General features: G+C 37.9%; 1 protein-coding gene across 1 annotated transcript in view; it reads right to left on the bottom strand.

Annotated features, from left to right (window-relative positions):
- The window catches only part of NECAB1 (N-terminal EF-hand calcium binding protein 1), a 55,334-nt gene that overhangs the window by 17,245 nt on the left and 19,164 nt on the right, over nucleotides 1-18,925 (bottom strand). The window contains 3 exon segments of the mRNA XM_058831147.1: nucleotides 10,925-10,984; nucleotides 10,987-11,024; nucleotides 13,392-13,417. Of these exon segments, the coding sequence (XP_058687130.1) occupies nucleotides 10,925-10,984; nucleotides 10,987-11,024; nucleotides 13,392-13,417 (124 nt within the window).

Here is an 18,925-nt window from a genome sequence, read left to right as displayed (position 1 = left end):
CAGAGATAGAAAACAGATTTACATCTCTTAAGCTCTGAATGAATTTGTTGGCTGCTCACTTAGCTGATCTTGAAAACCTTTGGGAATAATTCTGTCTAAAACAAGTTCATAGAATAGGAAGTACCCTCAACAAGAGATTTCTTTAGTCACCACATGTGAAGAGAGATGATAGTGCCCTACCTCCAAGCTTTAAAGAAGACCTGTCACTTCAACGATGTTGCCTCCTGCACTATCTGAGAACCCATTTGAGTGTTTTTGGTAATGCATGTGGATATTTTTAAGGTATTCCATGTTCTTTCCAATGTGAATTACAGCTGAAATGCCTTTCTGATTTTTAGACTTCTCTTAGAATGTTTCCATATATGTCTTTGCAATGAGAACACAAATACAAGGTGTTTTGAAATTCAAATGTTAAATGAAAGATTGTCAGATAATAGCTTTAAAAACGTTTTGCTCTCAAATGAGTGCAATCTTTTCACAATATATGTTAGTAAGTTAGTTCTTGTTGGAAGACTTCTGCCACAGGAATCTCAGTGGTGATGTTAAATGCCCCCATGAATCATCAGAAGCTGTTTATGTAGCCAGAAGCTTCATGGTCTTCTACATTTACTTCTTCTGACTGCAGATTAATCAGCTGTGAGTCACTTTCCAGCAAATAATTTTTCATTGGTGCAATTTTAAAATAGATGCTCAAGAGAGATTGTCTGTCTACCTGAGGGACTCACACCAGTCTATAAATAATGTTTATGTCAACCATTTTAAGACTGCTTAATCTTTTTGTGCAATAGGAAAGCTGTTATTTTATTATTCTTCTAAACTGTCTCCATTGTAATTGATTTAAAACTTCAGTGAACTTGACAGATCATTTAATTTCCAAGTTTTGATTCTCTGGCATGTTAGAAGAGCATGTGTGAATCTGTTCAGCATGGACAGATAATTAAAAACCTTCAGTAGAAATCAAAGGTATATATTTTTTTTTTTTCAGCTTTTGTCATTGCTCTTAGAAATAAGTGAACAAATCATCCTAGATTTGACCATTTTTTTAAAGTTTTTGAACTGTGTTGTAAAATTCTGGGCATCCATAAAGTAAATGTTGCAGATATGTCCATATTGCTTTCTGCTGACACTCATGGTAAATCATTATGAATTACAACATAAATGTACATCAGTATTGTTTCAATTTGTAAACTGCTCAGGTGGGCTCTCACAGATGGATTATTTTATCATATAAACATTAGCTGTGTAATACTTGCTGCTGTCTGAGGCTACTGCTTTCTAACTCCTTCAGAAAAAAAAAAAAAAACACCTAAAAAATTTTCCTGCATCTGAAAGTTAATATGATTTTTTTCATTAGAACTACTCCTAGTTTTTGCATTGCACTGGGATTTAGTCTTTTTTTTCTTTATATTCCTGTCCCATAATTTCTATATTTGAAGGCTTCCCTATGGAAGAGGACCTTGTGAGCTTTGGATTTGTCTTAGAGTTCCCTTATCAGATTTACAGAGCTATTCTTGTGAAGATGGGAAAGGTAGGCAGGATGCTAATATCATTTGTGGCAGTCTAGAACTATCAAAGATTGTTTCCTTATGTATATTTAACCCAAATATTAGTGCTTACAAGTATTCTATGTGTAATTACTTAACTCTCTTAATGTACACAGTTGAGCAAATAACAAATTATTTACTGTTTTCTTTAAAGAATTGCTGAGTTGAGAAATTTTGAGCTGACAGCAATGTTGGGCAGTGAAAAATAACTACTACCTGTCTTCCTAGAGTTCTTCAGAGATCACAGAAGAAGGTATTCAGCATATATAAATGATCTGAATAATTGTAATTTAAGTCATGGAGGGAAAAATATTGTCCATTACAATTCAATTTAAACCTCAAGCCCAGCTCTCAGCACTGAGGAAAAGTACCTTATCTTGTATTTTACTAAAGGCACACGGGCGCAACTTTTTTGTATCAAATTTATTAATATATTATAATTAATTCATCAAATTAATTAAAATAAATCTTATTTTATTTTTATTAATTAATATGGTATTATTATATGTTATTATATTTTATTTTAAATTATTATATTTTATTTTAAATTATTACATCTTATCATATTATATAATAATGTTAAATTAATCAAAAAATAAATTTTATTTATTTATTTACTTATTTGATATTATTTATTTAATATACTATTTATTAAGTTTATACTATGGTAGAATCAGCTTGAGTGGCATGCCCAGCATTTGTATTGCCAGTGCATCATGCCACCAATCAGTAAAGGTACCCAAGGGTGGTGTCTGTACATAAACTAGAAAAATGGCCCATTTCTTGAATGTCATTAGCTGTAAGTTGCTGCTCATTAGCATTCACATTATACTGCACCACAGACTGGGCAGTCCAGATGAAACAAGTCTGTGTTAACATATTGTTCTGCTTGTTAGTTTTACTGAGTGTGAATGAATGAGGGTAATTTTCCACTTCTTCCTCATCAAGAGGCAACTGTGACCTTTGTGAGCAGCAAAGATTTGTGTTTTCTTTAATGCAACTGAAAATGTACATAATTAGTGATTTTGCTGTGGAAAAGGTCACCGTGGTCTTTAAAAGTGTCTAAAAGCTATCTTTAAAAGTGCAGAAGATGCCCTCCTTTTATAATGGCAGAGGAGGCAGGGTTTAGGAATCTCCTAGTCCCCATCTCAGGGTTACCAAGGTTCAGCAACTCTTGATCCTCTCAGTCTCTGGTGCCAGCCTCAGCCCCTCCCCTGGGTGACTTGACTGTGCTGTTCAATTTATCAGAAGAGCAGCTCCTTGAGATGGACAAAGGAGTAGGACACTTCTTACTGATATATTACTTAGCAATTATTCTGTTTCCTATCTGTATGTCATATTAAACATAATTTCACAAAAATATTTATGCTTATATTTACAGAAAATACCCTCAAGTCAACTGAACAGGAGTTATCACTGAGTATAACTCAGTAAGGAATAATCCCTTTAAATTTCCCTTTATTATGGAATGTCTCCTGCCCTGTATGTTTAGATCCCAAATAAGAGGGACAATGCCCTGGGTTACAGCTTTAAACTGAAGATATATAATTAGTCAGAATAACTTCATTAAAATTAAATCCCTAAGATCTAATTCTTCAGACTGCAGGAAAAAATCAAAACAGCATCAGAATAAAATCATAATTTCACCAGAAGCCATATTAAGAGATGCTCAATGTATTGACATCACACAAATGTAACCTTTACAGCATCCTCACTGTAAAAGTGATCAAAGGCAGGATGTGCCCAATTATTAGATTCATGAATATGGTACAAGTTTTACAAGTTTACCCAAGTACTATATTTAGAATAAATTATGTGTTTAAATTCTACATAGAGAATTGGAACTGTGACAATTTCTACAAACCATCTGCAGTGATGACATACCAGCAATGAAATAAAATAGGCAGTCATGGCTGTTTAGCAAGAAGATTGTCACACATTTGTAATAGCATCTCTCAGAACAGTCTATCACTCCTGTACAGGGACTACTGAAGGAGCAATTGTCGTTGCAATAATAGTACGCACAAAATCCATGCATGGATAAAAAGTAGCTCCTATTTAAGTGCTATTAGGTGCATCACATAGCTTAGAGACAAGGAACTGTTTTGGCTGTGTTTGATATTAGCAGGTAGCAGGGAAATGTGTAATGCCTTTCCTCCAGGGAGAAGTTTGCAACAATACATAGAAAACATCAAAGCCACTGGAGGTTTTGATAGTTATCAAGAGGAGAATGGCTAGCTCAGTGTTTATTTTTCTGCTGTGAAGTAATTTCTATTTAGAGGTATGAATATTAAATTAAGGGGGTTTTCATTTTATCTTTATTTCTGACTAAACACATCTTCTCTGCTACTGGCAAAAATTTCAGCATTGTGTTTTTCTGACCCAGTAGGTATAAAACTTCCACAAGAAAAGATCAAAGAAATTCCCAAGAGTTTTCATTATTCTGATAAGGAGCTAGAAGAAAAAAGGCATGAATCTCTGGAATATCCTTGCATGACTCCTCCAAATTAATTGCTTGCAGCTTTTTCAATTTATCTTAGTTTGATTTGACTTGCACTAAGAGTCACAATTTTAAAAATAAACAAAAATAAAAATTCCAAACCGTTAATTTAATAATGTTCCCAGATAAAAATAGCATTTCTTCATGGGGTCCTTTCTGCCTTGCAGCAGCTTGGAACTGGTGATATATTTAGCATTATCACCAGTGTTCCTCTCTTCAGTTGTGAGACAGTCAGTTCAGCTATTGACTGGGCCAGGCTTCTCAAGGAAGTGATGGAATCATCATCTTTGGAGGTATTTAAAAGATGTGTAGATGTGGCACTTGGGGACACGGTTGAGTGATGGATTTGGCAGTGTCAGGAGGTTAATGGTTGGACTTAATGAATTTAAAGATTTTTTTCCAATTTGAATGATTCCAAGCCTTAATGATTCTATGATTTTGTGATTGACAGTAAAAAAATTAGCTATAAATCTAAAGGAACAAATGAACTGTTTTCCAAGTCAGTGCATGCAAATTAATACTCAGGATAAACTGAGAAGTACCTGTTATTCTTGTGCAGCAGCTGTTCATTGCATTAATTCTGTGAAAGGTGCATTTGTAAAAAGTGCAATTACAAAAGAACAAGATTAGATTCTGTGAAAAATGTTAATAAATTCTAACCTCATGGAAAAATGGCCGCTAGCCAATTTAACACAGTTTTTGTGAGAACAAAAAAGCAATTTAAAACTTTATTTTTGCTCAAACAGAATGTTAGTTGTGGAACACCATTGTCAACAAATGCTTATCTAACTTTCTTCCAGATAATTTGTTTTGAGCTAAAATTTACATAAATGCTACTGTTACTGTTAGTCAAATATGCAAGTAAGAAAAATCTAGGTATTCTGGTTTATAATGACTATCAACCCTCAAGATTGCAATGATTTACATAATTACCATAAATGCACCATCACTAAATTTCAAGCCCTGTTACTCTCTCAGCTCCTATAATCTTCTCTTTTATTTTACTAGCCCATATTTTTAGATTATTCAAGTAATAATAAGGCTACACTGAATTTGCTTAGCTTTGGGGTTTTTGAGCAAAGCAGAAAAATGAATGATTTCATAGAAGCAGATAACTGAACTTGCTGTGTTGATCCAGCACCTTGCTGTTGCACAACACACACTCCCCTTTCTATGTTTTTGCAAGCAACATGTGAAAAGAAGTTAGGGGTTTTTTCCTCAAAAAATACTTGGGAGGCTATTTGAGAACTTTGTAGCTCCACTTAAGAATTGTCTTGTTTTCATCCTAAAAGTAATGCTTGTGTCTTGCATATGTAAACGCTGCATGAAAACCAGTCTTAAATAAACCAGTTTTGATCACTGCTGCTCAAATGCATTTTGCTAGTTCACCTAGTCTGGTCCCTTGCTATCACAGATAGATTGTTAAGTATCTTTCATAAAAGACCTGTAAAGGAGGGAAGAAAGTCCCTCTAAAGCAAAGAATCAGAATTTTACAGAGTTCTGAAAAGGTGAAAATTTGTAGTGTCCCATCCGTCTTTTCCTGTGCTGTCTTCCATTCCTTTCCATGCAAGCCTGCTGTGCTTTTGTCTCCAAAAGAGCTGTACCACAGTAATTACAGGAGCAGTGTGCACTCAGAGGTCATCACTTTGAAAAAGTGTGCATTAACTGCTGTAGCCGAAGCACCTTCTGGCATTAATCTGTGGAAGAAAGAAGTGTTTTCCATTGGCTGTTCAAAAATCCTGCCCAGGTCTATCCAGGAGATTGCTGTTGTGTTTTAGTCATTGGATTTACACTTGAGATAAAAAGTTATATCAGGTCAAACTGCGCTCTTACTCACTGGATCAAAGTTTCACCTTTATTAGCAGTGTTAACTGTAAAAAAAAAACGTAAAAAAAAGTTTCAGGTGTTTTCTTTTTTTTTTTTTTTTTTTCTCCTTAGAATCTATAGCACTATTTCCTTTTGAAATTAAATGAAATTTGATTTCCTTTTTGAAAGTAATAAATATAACCAATATAATCTAAGTAGCAGCTCGGATATGAAGCTTATTGTTGCTGGAGACTGGATCACATTTACAAAAGCTGTGATGGTCTTAAGTCACTTTTGAGGTAGGTCCCAGGCTGAGTGAGCGTGAGTGCTAAACAGACCCTGCACTTGCAAGGAAAAGAAACAACTACATGCTCAGCTGGTGTTGCTCTCCTGAGGAAGCAGCTCTGCCACACTCAGTGATTCCCAGTCCCCACCACTTTACCATTGTGCCAGTGCAAACAGTCTCAACTCCAGCTGTTGCTCCAGTAAGTTAAGAGCTGATATTCTCTATGTCAAGACCATTGTCAGTGCCACAACAGACTTGTGAGGCTCAAGCCAACAGGCACTGAAATCATGGAGCAGGGAGTGTGTGCCATCCTGAAATCCCCCTGGCACAGTCACTTGGCCACCAGCCCTCCGTGGTTAGACTTTACCAATACAAACTGAAGGCAGGAGTCAGGCAGAGAGGGGAGTGCTCTTCAGCCAATGAAAAAGTGAACTTCAAATGGATGCAAAGACTTATAAAAGATACTGTAGGATCAGGGTAAGCATCACCAGCTCTTCCTCTGAGAGATGGCTCCTCTGGGGTAAAAACCCTTCAAAGGGTTCAGTGCTATTCAAGTATCTAAACTGGAGTTGGTGCCCTACAAAGACCCGCCTGGTGTCCAGCTGCTGCCCCAGGAGGAGGTCTCATCCTGCCCCTGGGTCTCCTAGAGGTCCTTTGTGCTATTTGTCAGGCCTGTGGAGACATCTTGGACATCTTTGAATATCCCAGATCTTCTAAAATATCTTTAGATAACTGTTTAAACCCCTAAATATTTTTATATTGTCAATTTAATTTCATATGGAAATTAGATTTTTGGTGATTAAATGGGCCTTTGCTACCTTTATTGAGTACAAAATAGCTCCCCACCAGCAGAAAGTTACATTTGCAATAAACTATAGTAATACCAGAAATAAAAATTATAGAGCAAAGTCTTGTTCTTACCAAATAGCTGACAAAGAGCAACAATCTTACAGCTTGGTAACTTAGGGAGGACATGTTCTTTAATATCTAAGTTTCTGATTTTTAATATTCACGAATCAATAGAACTGAGATGTCAAGCACTTTAAGCAAATGGTCTATTTTTATCTATCTACATCATTACTCAGTGACAGATTTTATTTTCAGAACTGTGGGTTGCAAAATGTTTCTTAATTATATTTATTTGTGACTGCAAGCTAGAGAATGTAATAAAAATGCAGCTTGCTGAAAGTGTTATGTTCACGTGGGTAATAAAAAAGATTAAGTATTTTAACTAAATGTGCTTTATAAAAGATGTCAGGAAAAAAAGGCCTAAAGAATGCATTTGTAAAGTTTTTCTGAGTTTTTAACTTTTAATGCTTCCTGTATATAAAATGAAGAAATGCAATAAACAGAACTATCCAGATAGTACTTTGATCTGGAAAACATCAACTTGGCAGGTGCAAGAAAACAAAGGAACACCAAAGATTGACCTGTCCTCACTACTCCAGCATAAGCAACTCCCCCAAACTCTCCATCCTAAGGAGAGAAATGATCAAATATCAAATGCCACAAATCCCTCTAAAACTCCTCAGATGTTTTTCCTTCCTGCTGAAAGGATAAAACAGGGAAAACCATACCAAAACAGAAAGACTGCAGCTCCCCAACCATCTTCTGGTTAGATGGGGTTTGTATTGAAGTATATTTCTTGTAAATGCAACTCAGTCTTTTCCCTGCTGAAACATGTTCATGGAGAAATTGATTTCTCTGCATTTTTAGCTTATCACCCTTCCATCAAGCAATGGAGCATGAAAGGTTCCTACACTCTCAAGGGCTTCCTGTCTTCCCAGGTGCTGTTTGGTTTGGTTGGCAGGAGGAATCTGGCCCCAGAACAGTGAAAGGAAGTCAAAGCTTCTTGAACTGCACACTGGAATATTTTCTGCCAGAGATGATGATGGTTTCACTTTCAGATAGCAGAGGACTGGAAGGCTGGAGAAAATTCAGTTTAAGAAAGCTGTGCTGACAGCTCTTTCAAGCTACAGACAGCAATAAAAAACCCAGAAATCATGCTGAAATTGCCTTGCAGGAGCAAGGCTCCTGCTAATCTGTGGGGAAAAATATTTAGACATGGAAATCGTTTGGAGCAATGGGGACAATCTTGTTGATCTTGAAGAGTTTTTCTAGGGCTTCAATTCTGCAGCTGCCTCTTGTGAAAAGTACTTACTGAATATGGGCAACTTTATCTAATAGGGATTTTCTATAGGAAAGACTAAGTGGTGGTTTTTTTTGTCTGATTCTAAAATCAATGAAAGTACCAAGTTGCTCCTTTCCCTACTAAGTATTTCAGAATAAATGAGCTCTCCACCTGAAGTGGAACACACTCTGGAGAAGTGTAGCAGAGACTGATGGTTAGAAGTGCTGAGTTTTCTTTAATCCACAAAGTCAGAGGGGATGGAAAGCTCATGGCAACTCTGAGGGCTAGGACTGTAATCAGTTCTATGCTTTGCAGGGTAGAGTTCAGATTCAATCTCCTCAGTTTTTACTCTTCCTTTTTTAATAGGACAAGTTAGTCCTTGGAAATTTAGTCTGAGTCATTGGAAACTGACTCAGCCACTGTAGATACACCTTGTACTGGTGGGTCTTGTAGTGTAGGTCGTCAATTCCAGGCTTCTTTTCTATATATGAATTTTCCAACTAGGGCATCACTTAGAAGACAATCATCAGTGCTGCTAGTAAGCGGCTGTTCAAGGGACTCAGTGGCTGCAGTGGCAGAATGGTGACCAAGTTTCATGCTGCACTAGGAGAGCAAACCCAGGTCTTGCCTGGGATGCATGTCAATGGCCATTTAAAACCAGACCAACCATTTCTGAACACCTGTTTGCATGAGCAAGAATCATCTTGAGCTGTGAGCTGCCTCACATCTTGGACATCATCCACTATGCTACCTCAGTGTGCTAATTAACCTTTGCTGCACCTCCAGCTCTGATTTTAGATGGCTGTAGTCCAGATTTTAGACCACAAACTTAAGTAAAACTTGAATTATTTAAGAATTTTAATATTTGCATTCCAGGTATTTATCAGGTAATGAGATCGCATAACATATCTGTTTCCTGAGAACTGAGTTCTTGTTGAAAACAATCCAAATTTTGAATTGAAAATTTAATTTCCATACAAAGCTGTAGTGGCTGAGCATATCCTTGGCAGAAAGCTCTATTTTAGAATATTTGAAAAACACCTTTTTTGTTTGACCATGTTCACACACAGTTTCTATTAAATGGAATTTAAAGTGCTTTTCTAGTATTAGCCTTGCTCTTTTTCTGCCATCTCTAACAAATAGTCAGCTGAAGGATTCCTGAAAGATGGAAAACCCATTAGGCTTGAATCTTCAGTTAAGAAAATAAAATTCAAAGAAATTGTGATTTGATTATATTTTAGATGGGTTCTTCAAATAGACAAATGAAGCACTTATTAATATTGCAGATTTTCTTGTCCATATTTCTAGTCAGGCCAGCACATATATTTTTTAATCTCATTACTCTGCTAGGACTCCTCCTTGTAATTAACTTCTGAAGTAATTTTTAAATACTGTCTTATTTACTTCAAGTTGTTGTGAGAAGATGTTCTGCCCTTCAGCAGCAGTATTTTACACACATGGGTATTTTTTAAAAAAGTGCAATCTGTTGCTTTTTAATATCCAGCTCAACAAGACAGTGAGTCAGTGCCCATTCACTTCATTAGGAGTGGAAGATGCAGAGCATGAATGAAGAGACATTCAGCTTCCTGGTTCAAGCTGTAAATAAATAAGCTACACTTTTGGGTTTTTATTTTGGCAGGTTATGTAAAATGTGTGAGTACTTTACTCCTGCAAACACCCAAATACCAAAGATAGCAGCTTCACTGAAGAAGCACAGCTTTCCCCACATTGATCTCTCCACTGATTGACTGAAAAAGAAAAACAACCCAGGGTTTTTTGACCCTGAATCTCACTGAATAATTTTGGCTGAAATTTCTGAAAACCAGATGACTAACCTGGTGTGGATCTGTGGCTGGGTTTGGAGGATCTGAGTTCACTTACCTGTTTTGTTCTTTCCCTCACCTTTTGAAGCTGTTCCACCTTGCACAGGATATTTAAGCGTTCAGCCAGGGAGGAGGAGTGAATCACCCAGCATATCCAGGCACTTTTGGCCAGGCATAGAGCTGGGATGTGGTCTGAGCACGGGAGCAGTGCTATAATGAATTGAGTGCCAGGTGGATTGACTGCCTGTCGTGTCCTGCAGCACAGCCGCATTGCCAGTCAGATGTGCAGGTGGAGAAACCAACCTTCCTCCCCTGAGAAACCTCTCCTCCCTCCAGGGTAAAGGTCCCCATGCTGTGCTGGTGGGAAACAGCCCTGACACCTCCTCTTGGCAGGCTCTGTGACCACTGCTTTTCTTTAAAGTGCTCCAAATGGAAATGAAATCTTGCTCTTGGCCAGGAGGTTTTGCTCAGCCCACCACGTTAATTTTTCAGATTTGGTCTGTTTCCAAATGCTGCTGCTGATACTTACCCATGTTTGGCAGAGGACATAGAACCCTCTTTGTACAACAATGCAAAGAACATCCTTCAGACCATTCACTGAGACAAATTTGTCTCTGTGAATCACATATCCAGACTGTAATACTTCGCAGACAAGACTTTAAAGATTTCCTATACAACCATTTTGACAAACCTTTTCTTACTGGATTTTGCTACAAACATGTATATTTGGAAGAACTTAAATATGAATTAGTAAACTCAGATAAGAAAACTACCAAAAATACTCCAAACAAACAAAATATACAATGTAAAGGAAATTTCACAGTTTTTACTTACTTTCTTTGTTTTGTCCATTGCCTTCATTATGGTTATGTTTAAGTCTTCCAAGACAGAGAGAGAACGTTTTCATATTCTCCTAAATGCTTTGAAAAATAATCTGAAAGAAGAAAAAATCCCCTATCAAATGGCCTACAAATGGCTTGAAAACCAATATTTTGTTAAATATCAGCTTTATCAAGTCTGAATTCAGTTATGGCATTATTGAATATCTAAATACAAAATGAAAGGAATTACAATGAAAATAATAATTTTGTTTTTAAATTTTGTACTTTTCCTCTGCAAAATCTTTCCTGGTGTACTTAAAATATCTAAATCAGTATCTCAAAACATTTTCTTTCCATAAATGAGTTGCCAAATTCACAAAAAATGTAAATATCAATTTGACAGCTGAAGCAAACTTATTTCCAAAATATCTACATCTTCTCTGTAAACTGAAATTGTAGTCTCATTTTAGTCTAGTTTAGTCTTCAATTACTAGCAGGAAATGAAGTTTTCATATGTATGTGGTGAATTTGAATATATTGATACAAAAATGAATAATTCTGGTAAAGCCCTTAGAGGAGATAATATCAAGTGGGGCTGTTGTGAGCCAGGTTTGGTTGAGAGAGGTTGTTTCTCTGAGACATGAAGAGACCATGAGTTGGGACTTCTAGTCCCAGGTGCTGAGATATTTTCAACAAATATGATGCATGCAAAATTGATTTTAATGAAAATCATGGAAATAGCAAATTTCAGGGTGTCTCAAAGGAAAGAATTTCTTAACAGAAAGAGCTGATGTAAAATCAGAGGGATTACAGCAAGAGGAGGAAGCAAAGCTGGGAAATCATGACTCGAGTTCCCATTTTGTTGATGTGGTGAAATACAATAGAGGGAAGCACAGGAAGGAAGCAGTGTGAAAAAAATAAACAGAATTTGGTTAAAGCTTAGAGATGGTGTTAGACAAGGCATTTAGACATCACCTGGAAGAGCACAAAAATCAGCATCTAAATGGCAGACAGGAAGAACAAGATTAGATAGAAGCTTTTTGAAATAATAAATAGCAACTCTTTGGAGCTTTAAGAGGTCATCATGAGCTTCTCAGCTGAATCATGAAAACAGAAGTTGCCAGGAAGACTGTGATATGACCTGGTATTGCTGAGAGGATGAAAGAAATTATTTAGAATGAAAATATTATTATATAATTATTATTATATAATTATATAAAATAATATTATGAATCATATTATGAATTAATACCCTGGATGTTTTTTAGCTTTATTTCTGATATGAACTGATATAACTCAGAAAGACCTGTATATCACAAGCTTAAATATGGATTGAGTAAATTCAGTACCAGATTCATAGCAGCAACATTTGAAAGATTTAAAAGGCATTTGAAGCAGCCTGTATTTAATTAAAACAAGCAATAAACAGAGCCAGTGCTGGACTGACACCCCCCAGCCAGCAAGCCTGTACACCTCCAGTGCAACATCAACTGCAGTAAATCCCTTGGGGGGATTTACAAAACCACCTCTCTTCCTTAGCCAGGTTTACACAGTTTTGGCCAGCAGAAGATGTCACAGCCCAGCTCACTTCAGATGAGCCTCTTGTCATCTATTTATAAGCCACAGGGTGAGGTGTCTTTTGGTGGGTTCTTGGCCATGTCACCCTGTGAGTGAGTAAACAAGCTGGTATTCAACTTGACAGTATGTTCAGCTTTTAAAGGTCTTCAGCATTGTTGAGCATTGGAAAGCTTATCAGGCTGCCATGTTTCACTCAGAAATTGGCTGGTATTGACAAGTGTGATTTTTTTCTGACATTTTGTGGGGAAACCTGCAAAAATATTTGTAAATTGTTTTCTGCTGCAGGAAGCACTCCTAAATCAGGCGCTGTAAGATAAGCTGGAGAGCAAACAGGGTGCTGGGGAAATGACTCACAGCTCAGAATGCGGTACAGAAATGGGTAATTGGACCAAAATCTAGGCCTTGCAGGAGTTTTATTGTGACAAAGGATCAGAGAACTTGTCAAACTTACTGTTCTCCCTGGCTCAAGTAGGAGGAAAGTAGTGAATTTTCTTTTAGTGGGGTATATGAGAAGCGTTGAATTGAGAAACTAACTAGAAAAAGTATCTCACACTAAAGGGAAATAAAATGCAAGTCATCTATCTATCTATCTATCTATCTATCTATCTATCTATCTATCTATCTATCATCTATCTATCTATCTATGTCAGAACAGATCTTGAATCTCAGAGAGTGTGAAATACTGATTAGGAAAAATATTTTCAAAGTAAATTCTGCACAGAGGGGATAACAGAGTCTGAAAAGATTATAAACCATCTGCATTTTCTCAGGAGTTCTCTGAGTAGAAATTATTTTCTGTTTGAGCTACAAAGATTAAACAGAAAAAAAAAATCACATTGCATGTTTATTTGCACAGGGCTGCTGCAGGCATAGATTATGTTCTTACCCAAAAAAGAACTTACCACAGAGCTCTTCTGTGTCAAGATTTCTGGAAAGAGTATAAATGGTTAGTGAGGTTAGTAATGTTTTTGTTGTTGTTGTATTGGTAAATAGTGCAACTCAAATATTAGCCTGAGTGGGATATGAAGCCCCCCTGCTTGGGCTGCAGCAGGAGCTGCAAGTGCCTGGCTCTTGCTGGCCTTGCTGTGCTGCCTTAGGGCAGAAGGCTGCAGTCTTTCTGAAGCTGGTTGCAGGTGCAGCCTCCCATCCTGAGCACGTTCCCACTGGCACCTTCCTGCTCACTGCAAACTCACTCTGAAGCTCAGCCTTTGTGCATCATGGTGCAGTCACTGCTCCCCAGGCCCTACACATTTGGCTTCAGTTCTGGCAGGAATCCATCTAAACATCAGAAATGGTTGGTTTGGGGTTTTTTCTCCACCTTTTTGCCAATACTCCTCTTCTGTGGCTGTCATACTCACAGCAAGGCTCAAAGAGCCTTCCATGCTAAAGAAGAAAAAACCCAGTAACTTTCTCCTGTTTGCAATCCTTGCTGTGCAAGAGTGTGCTGTGTGTACAGAGTGTACAGGAGGAGGATAAAACCAGACATAGCCCATGAGCACACAATTCCTAAGACTTTCTGGCCATGCAAGGCCATTTCACCACCACTAACTCTGGCAAAATTAGTGAGGGGAAAAGTATAGATGTACTGCCATATTCCCCTGCCAACATTGTATAAATGCATAAATGCAGGGAAGTATTTTATTCAATTCAAACCTGTTTGCTTGAAGCAGATTTCATCTTGATCAACTTTAAAGTGATTTTTCTCTCATAAGCAAGATCTGAATGGTTAAAAGAAGAAAAAAAAATTGACCTACAGCTCGTTACTGAAAGTTAGCATATTGCCTTTCTTCCAAGGAGGAAAAGAAACAAAGTATTAAAGAAACTTAAAAGCATGAATGTCCTCTTTGAATCTTGCTGAGGGTGAATGCATGGCTGACTGCACTTAGCATTTTTTCACTTATCTTTTTAATGGAATTTTTTAATTGACCTTTTAATAAAACGATGGCACAGTGCTACCTTAAAATCACTTTCTCCACTGCTAACTTCCATACATCTGGCTTTTATTTCACAAAGGAGATAAACTGATAGAAATCCTGGATTATCACAAACTTGCATACTGAGAACTATAAAGACCTCTGAACACTTTTAATTGATAATGCAAATGAGATTTTCACACAACATTTATTAATTGAAGGTGATGCTTATCTCCATTCAAACTTGCCAAGTTAGATGGCTGCAGGTGAAACTTGCTGATTTCTCCAAGGACCTTGGTGGCAGGTTTAAAGGAATTCACAGACTTTAAGAACAGGTGCTGAAGTTGTGAAACTCAGCTCTTAGGTAAACAAACTATGTGATGGGGAAAAGTGTCTGCAACTCCTTAAGGCTGTTTACCAGTATCTATGATCAAATGTGTCTGACCAGCACTTCTGCAGTTCAGTAGTCCATTTTGGAACAGTCCAGATGTTCACCTCTTAAATGCAAACTGAAACCCTGAAAGCTGGAAAATTGCCTGAGTCAAAGAGCCTTGCCAGGATATGATGTGGTTAAATGACAGGAGTTAGCTTTATAATGCCTACTCTTTTTTCATCATCCCTGAATTTTCTGCTCCTTACCATCATCTGCCCTAATGACTTATTGTAAAAGACACTTCTGCATTTCTTAGTGCACAGCTTGATAACTGTGTTTGAAACAGCCTTTCACATTGTTAACCAGTCAAATTCTTACTCCCTTTTCAAATTTTATATTTAAATCCATTCTGGTCTGTGTACTTTTGTACCATGTTAGTGACATAGCGAGTGGCTCAGAGGCTTTCAGCATCCCTGTTTTCAACAGGCTGTTTGTGCTATTGACAGGAGGGTCACAGCTGCAAATGGACTGTCAGTGAAAATGGAAGAGTATTCAGGTTCTGAATCCATTTTCAGTTAGAATTGGGCACCTGAATAACCAGAAAATATTATCAAAAACATTTTTTGCAGCCTGCAAAAAAACCCACAGAAAAGATATTAAGAGCATGGATTTCTGTCTAGAACACTCAGTATTTCCTTATGTTATAAATACCCTTGGAAGCTTCAACGTTCTTGGCATCCTGTTTGAAGGGAATGCTGTTCTAGGCAGGGAAGCTATAATTTTGTGTCAGTGATTATTTCGTTCTCTCGGAAATAATGACATGCCACTTCAAAAACAGTTGTGAACAAACCTAGGAATTCTTTTTCTGCATACAAACAATTTTGAGGCCTCTGCAAGATGCTACAGAAATAATTAAAGAAGTCTGGCAAGTGTTTGATAGTACAGCAGTGAGGTGCACACCAGAGGACTGTTTCTGTAACTCAGTACTCAGGTTTGCAGCAGGCACCTGTTCCTCATTTCAGTGGGTACATATGCCAAGGATGCTTCTGCTTAGACCCATAATCTGGCAATGCTGAACATGTTATTAACAATATTTGATGGATGACTCACATCCAGCCACTAGCCTCCACTCATGATAAGCAACCAAAGAACAGGGTGAGGCAAATGCACTCACATCACGTCAGAATGTAAATTTTCAATTTGCTTTCTGACTACTACATGCAGTTCTTCTACCTGTCCATATCTAAAATGTTCTCTGCCTAAAAAACATGAGCTATTTTTAAAGGACTATTACACTGAGAAGTCTTGATCACTGAAAAGTTGATCATATTTATTGGTCAGTGACAGAAAAATAATAAAATTTACTTGAATGAACAGTGGCAAAAATGCTTATTTGTGGTACCTCTGGAAGAAGTCCAAAAGTGGTCCAAAACATCTGTGCTCTTGTTCTGGCCACTACAGTTGGCTGTGGACTGGGGGCAGCCAGGGAGGAGAGGTTAAAGCTATTCCACTCATCCACTGCTGCGGGTCCATGGATCCATCCACTGACCTGACACACACTGTTCTATGGTACAAAAGGCACCTCTAGGAAGAGAAACCAGCAGAAGATCTACATATTTTCCCTGGACCACAAGAAAAGGCAATATCTTACAGAGCATGGAGTCTGAAATATAAAGCAGTTACTTTATTGAAGAATTCAATACTATATGAAAGACTTTATGAACTAACTTAATTTAGGCAAATCATTGCCATGAATTACAACTGGGGAAGGATAACACTTTTTCAGATCTCTCTTCATTCTCAGATAGGAGAAAGATTTATTTCAAAAGCTTGAACTAACTATCTTTTCAGTCCCATTTGCATGACTATTTTAGGGATGAAAATTTGAAGCTAGTATCACTTATTGTTAAGTAGGAGCATATTATCTTTGAGCAAAAGGAATTAAGCGTTACTTAAACTGTGAAAGGGTAACTGAGAAGGCATCCGTGGACAATCTCAGCCAAGAAGGTCTCTGCAACAAGAAAGCTGTGTACCATCTCACTTTAAGTCAGCAAAGTGAGGAAGTGTCCTATGTGTGCATTTCCATTTTTCTGCCTCACAGCTGCTTTGCAACAGCAAACAACACCTTTTATTCAGGTTTGTTCAAGGTTTCTTACCAGTGGAGGCAAAACTGCTTCCAGTAGGATGCAGTGCTGCAAGAAGGTCAGGCCTCTGCCTCTGGTCACAGAAAAGGGAGAGGAGGAAGAGGGGGCAGAAGTGGGACAAAGCTTCTGTCCTGGGGGAGACAAACTTCCTGCAGCCCTGAGGACACTGCTGCTCTTCAGTCTCAGATCCAATCTGGACTGTGCACCCTCTGGGCTCCCAAAAGCAGCAGCCAGCTTGGCTCTCTGGGCTCTGACATTGGCAGTGAGGTCACAGCTATTTTGCTATCTCACATTTTGCCTCACTAAATAATTACCTAGTTTGCTTAGCTCCTGGCTAAGTAATAACTTCAGAATCATCACTTACTGCTCTGCCTGTGACAAGACTGAAGGAGAAAATAAAGGTGTTTTTTTTTTCCTGACTAAGAACTCATCTGAAAAAACAACCCTCTAGTTGTTTGCATTCAGCAGTGATTCACAGAGATGACAACATAGCTGACAAGTCACCTTAATCATCTCAGCTATAACAGCTTTCATGTTGGTAAAAGAGGTTTAATAATACTATTATAACTTGTGGTGTATAAAATTTGTAGAGCACTTTACAAGGGCTGCAGAGCTATGTTTTTTTTGCAGTCTATATGACACAAACCCAAATGAGGGAACGAGATGCGGCATCACGGTGACTCTTTTGCCACAGAGATCAAATTTCAGAGTTTTCACCCCATAGGAGGGGATAATGTTTCAATTTCTGGTTTTGTCACAAAATGATTTTTTTTTAAAAAACAAAACCCTTTTATTCTTAGACAAAATAAAATGTTTACTTTGGTTACTTACACTGCTTGGAAATGCACAGGAGCAGGCAATTCCAAAATGCCAGAAATCAAATGAACAAGGCAGAAGGTCAGCTTTGCTGAACAGTTATCTTCTTTTGGAAAAGGAAGGTGTATGCCTAGTGTAAGCAAGGTTAGGTGACCTGGAAGAATACAGAGATGCAGCTTGCCAGTGTAGGGAGAAAATTCATATAGCCAAAGATCAACTGGAGTTGAAGCTGCCCAGAAATGTGTGAGAAAATAAAAGGATATTTTAAATATATTAATGTAAAAAGGCAGCATAGAAATAACATCAGCCTGTTACAGGATGAGGATGGGCACCTCACAAACAGGGACATGGACAAGGCAGAGATGTTTAATGCATTCTTTTGCTCTGTCTTCAACACAAATGAAGGACCAAGGGCATCTCAGTGCCCTGAGCTGGAGGACCATGGCTGTGAGAATGTTTGACTCCCAGTAGACCATGAAATTTTGTGAGATCTGCAGCTTCAGCTGGATCCCTACAAATCTATGGGGTCTGGTGGGACTCATCTAAGAATCCTCAGATCTATCTGATGTCATTGTAACACCTCTGTAGGTGAGTTTTGTGTGGTGTTAAAACTCTTGTGGTTCTCTGGGAAAGCCAGATTATGGAAAGGTGTCCGAGGCTGCAACGCAAGATGTAACCAGAAGTATATATTCTATTACCAGCTGTTAAAACCAGGTGGGACAGTGTTCTTTATCTCTTCCATGACCCATCCTCTGTCCAGGGGGATCTCTCCTGTTAATGGGCCATTGCATGAGTCTCACTGCAGGACTGATTAAAATCACATCATCCCATCGTGAGATGCTCCACCCAGGGGGAGGAGCCAAGCATTCCTACCTGGGTATAATCTGAGATATAGAACACCACAGCAGCCTTTCTCCACTGGATTCCCAGAGGAGAGACCAGACCCATCTACGCCACCACTGAACCTTCAGAGGAAAACTACACCCTTCTACAGGATCACTGCTTCAATAAAACCACATCTGACACGCCATGACTGCAGCCACCATTTAATCAGACTGCTACCAACACCCTGACCAACAGGGAGTCAGGTTGTATTCTGACTCTGTCAATGGTTTTTGCACTACTGCATTTTATTTTAATTTTCCTACTAAGTTGTAGGGGGTTTTTTTAATTATTATTATTTCTTCATA

The sequence above is a fragment of the Poecile atricapillus genome, chromosome 2 (genome assembly GCF_030490865.1).
Source record: "Poecile atricapillus isolate bPoeAtr1 chromosome 2, bPoeAtr1.hap1, whole genome shotgun sequence".
In the NCBI taxonomy this organism is placed as follows: Eukaryota; Metazoa; Chordata; class Aves; order Passeriformes; family Paridae; genus Poecile; species Poecile atricapillus.
This window is presented reverse-complemented; position numbering and strand designations above follow the sequence as displayed.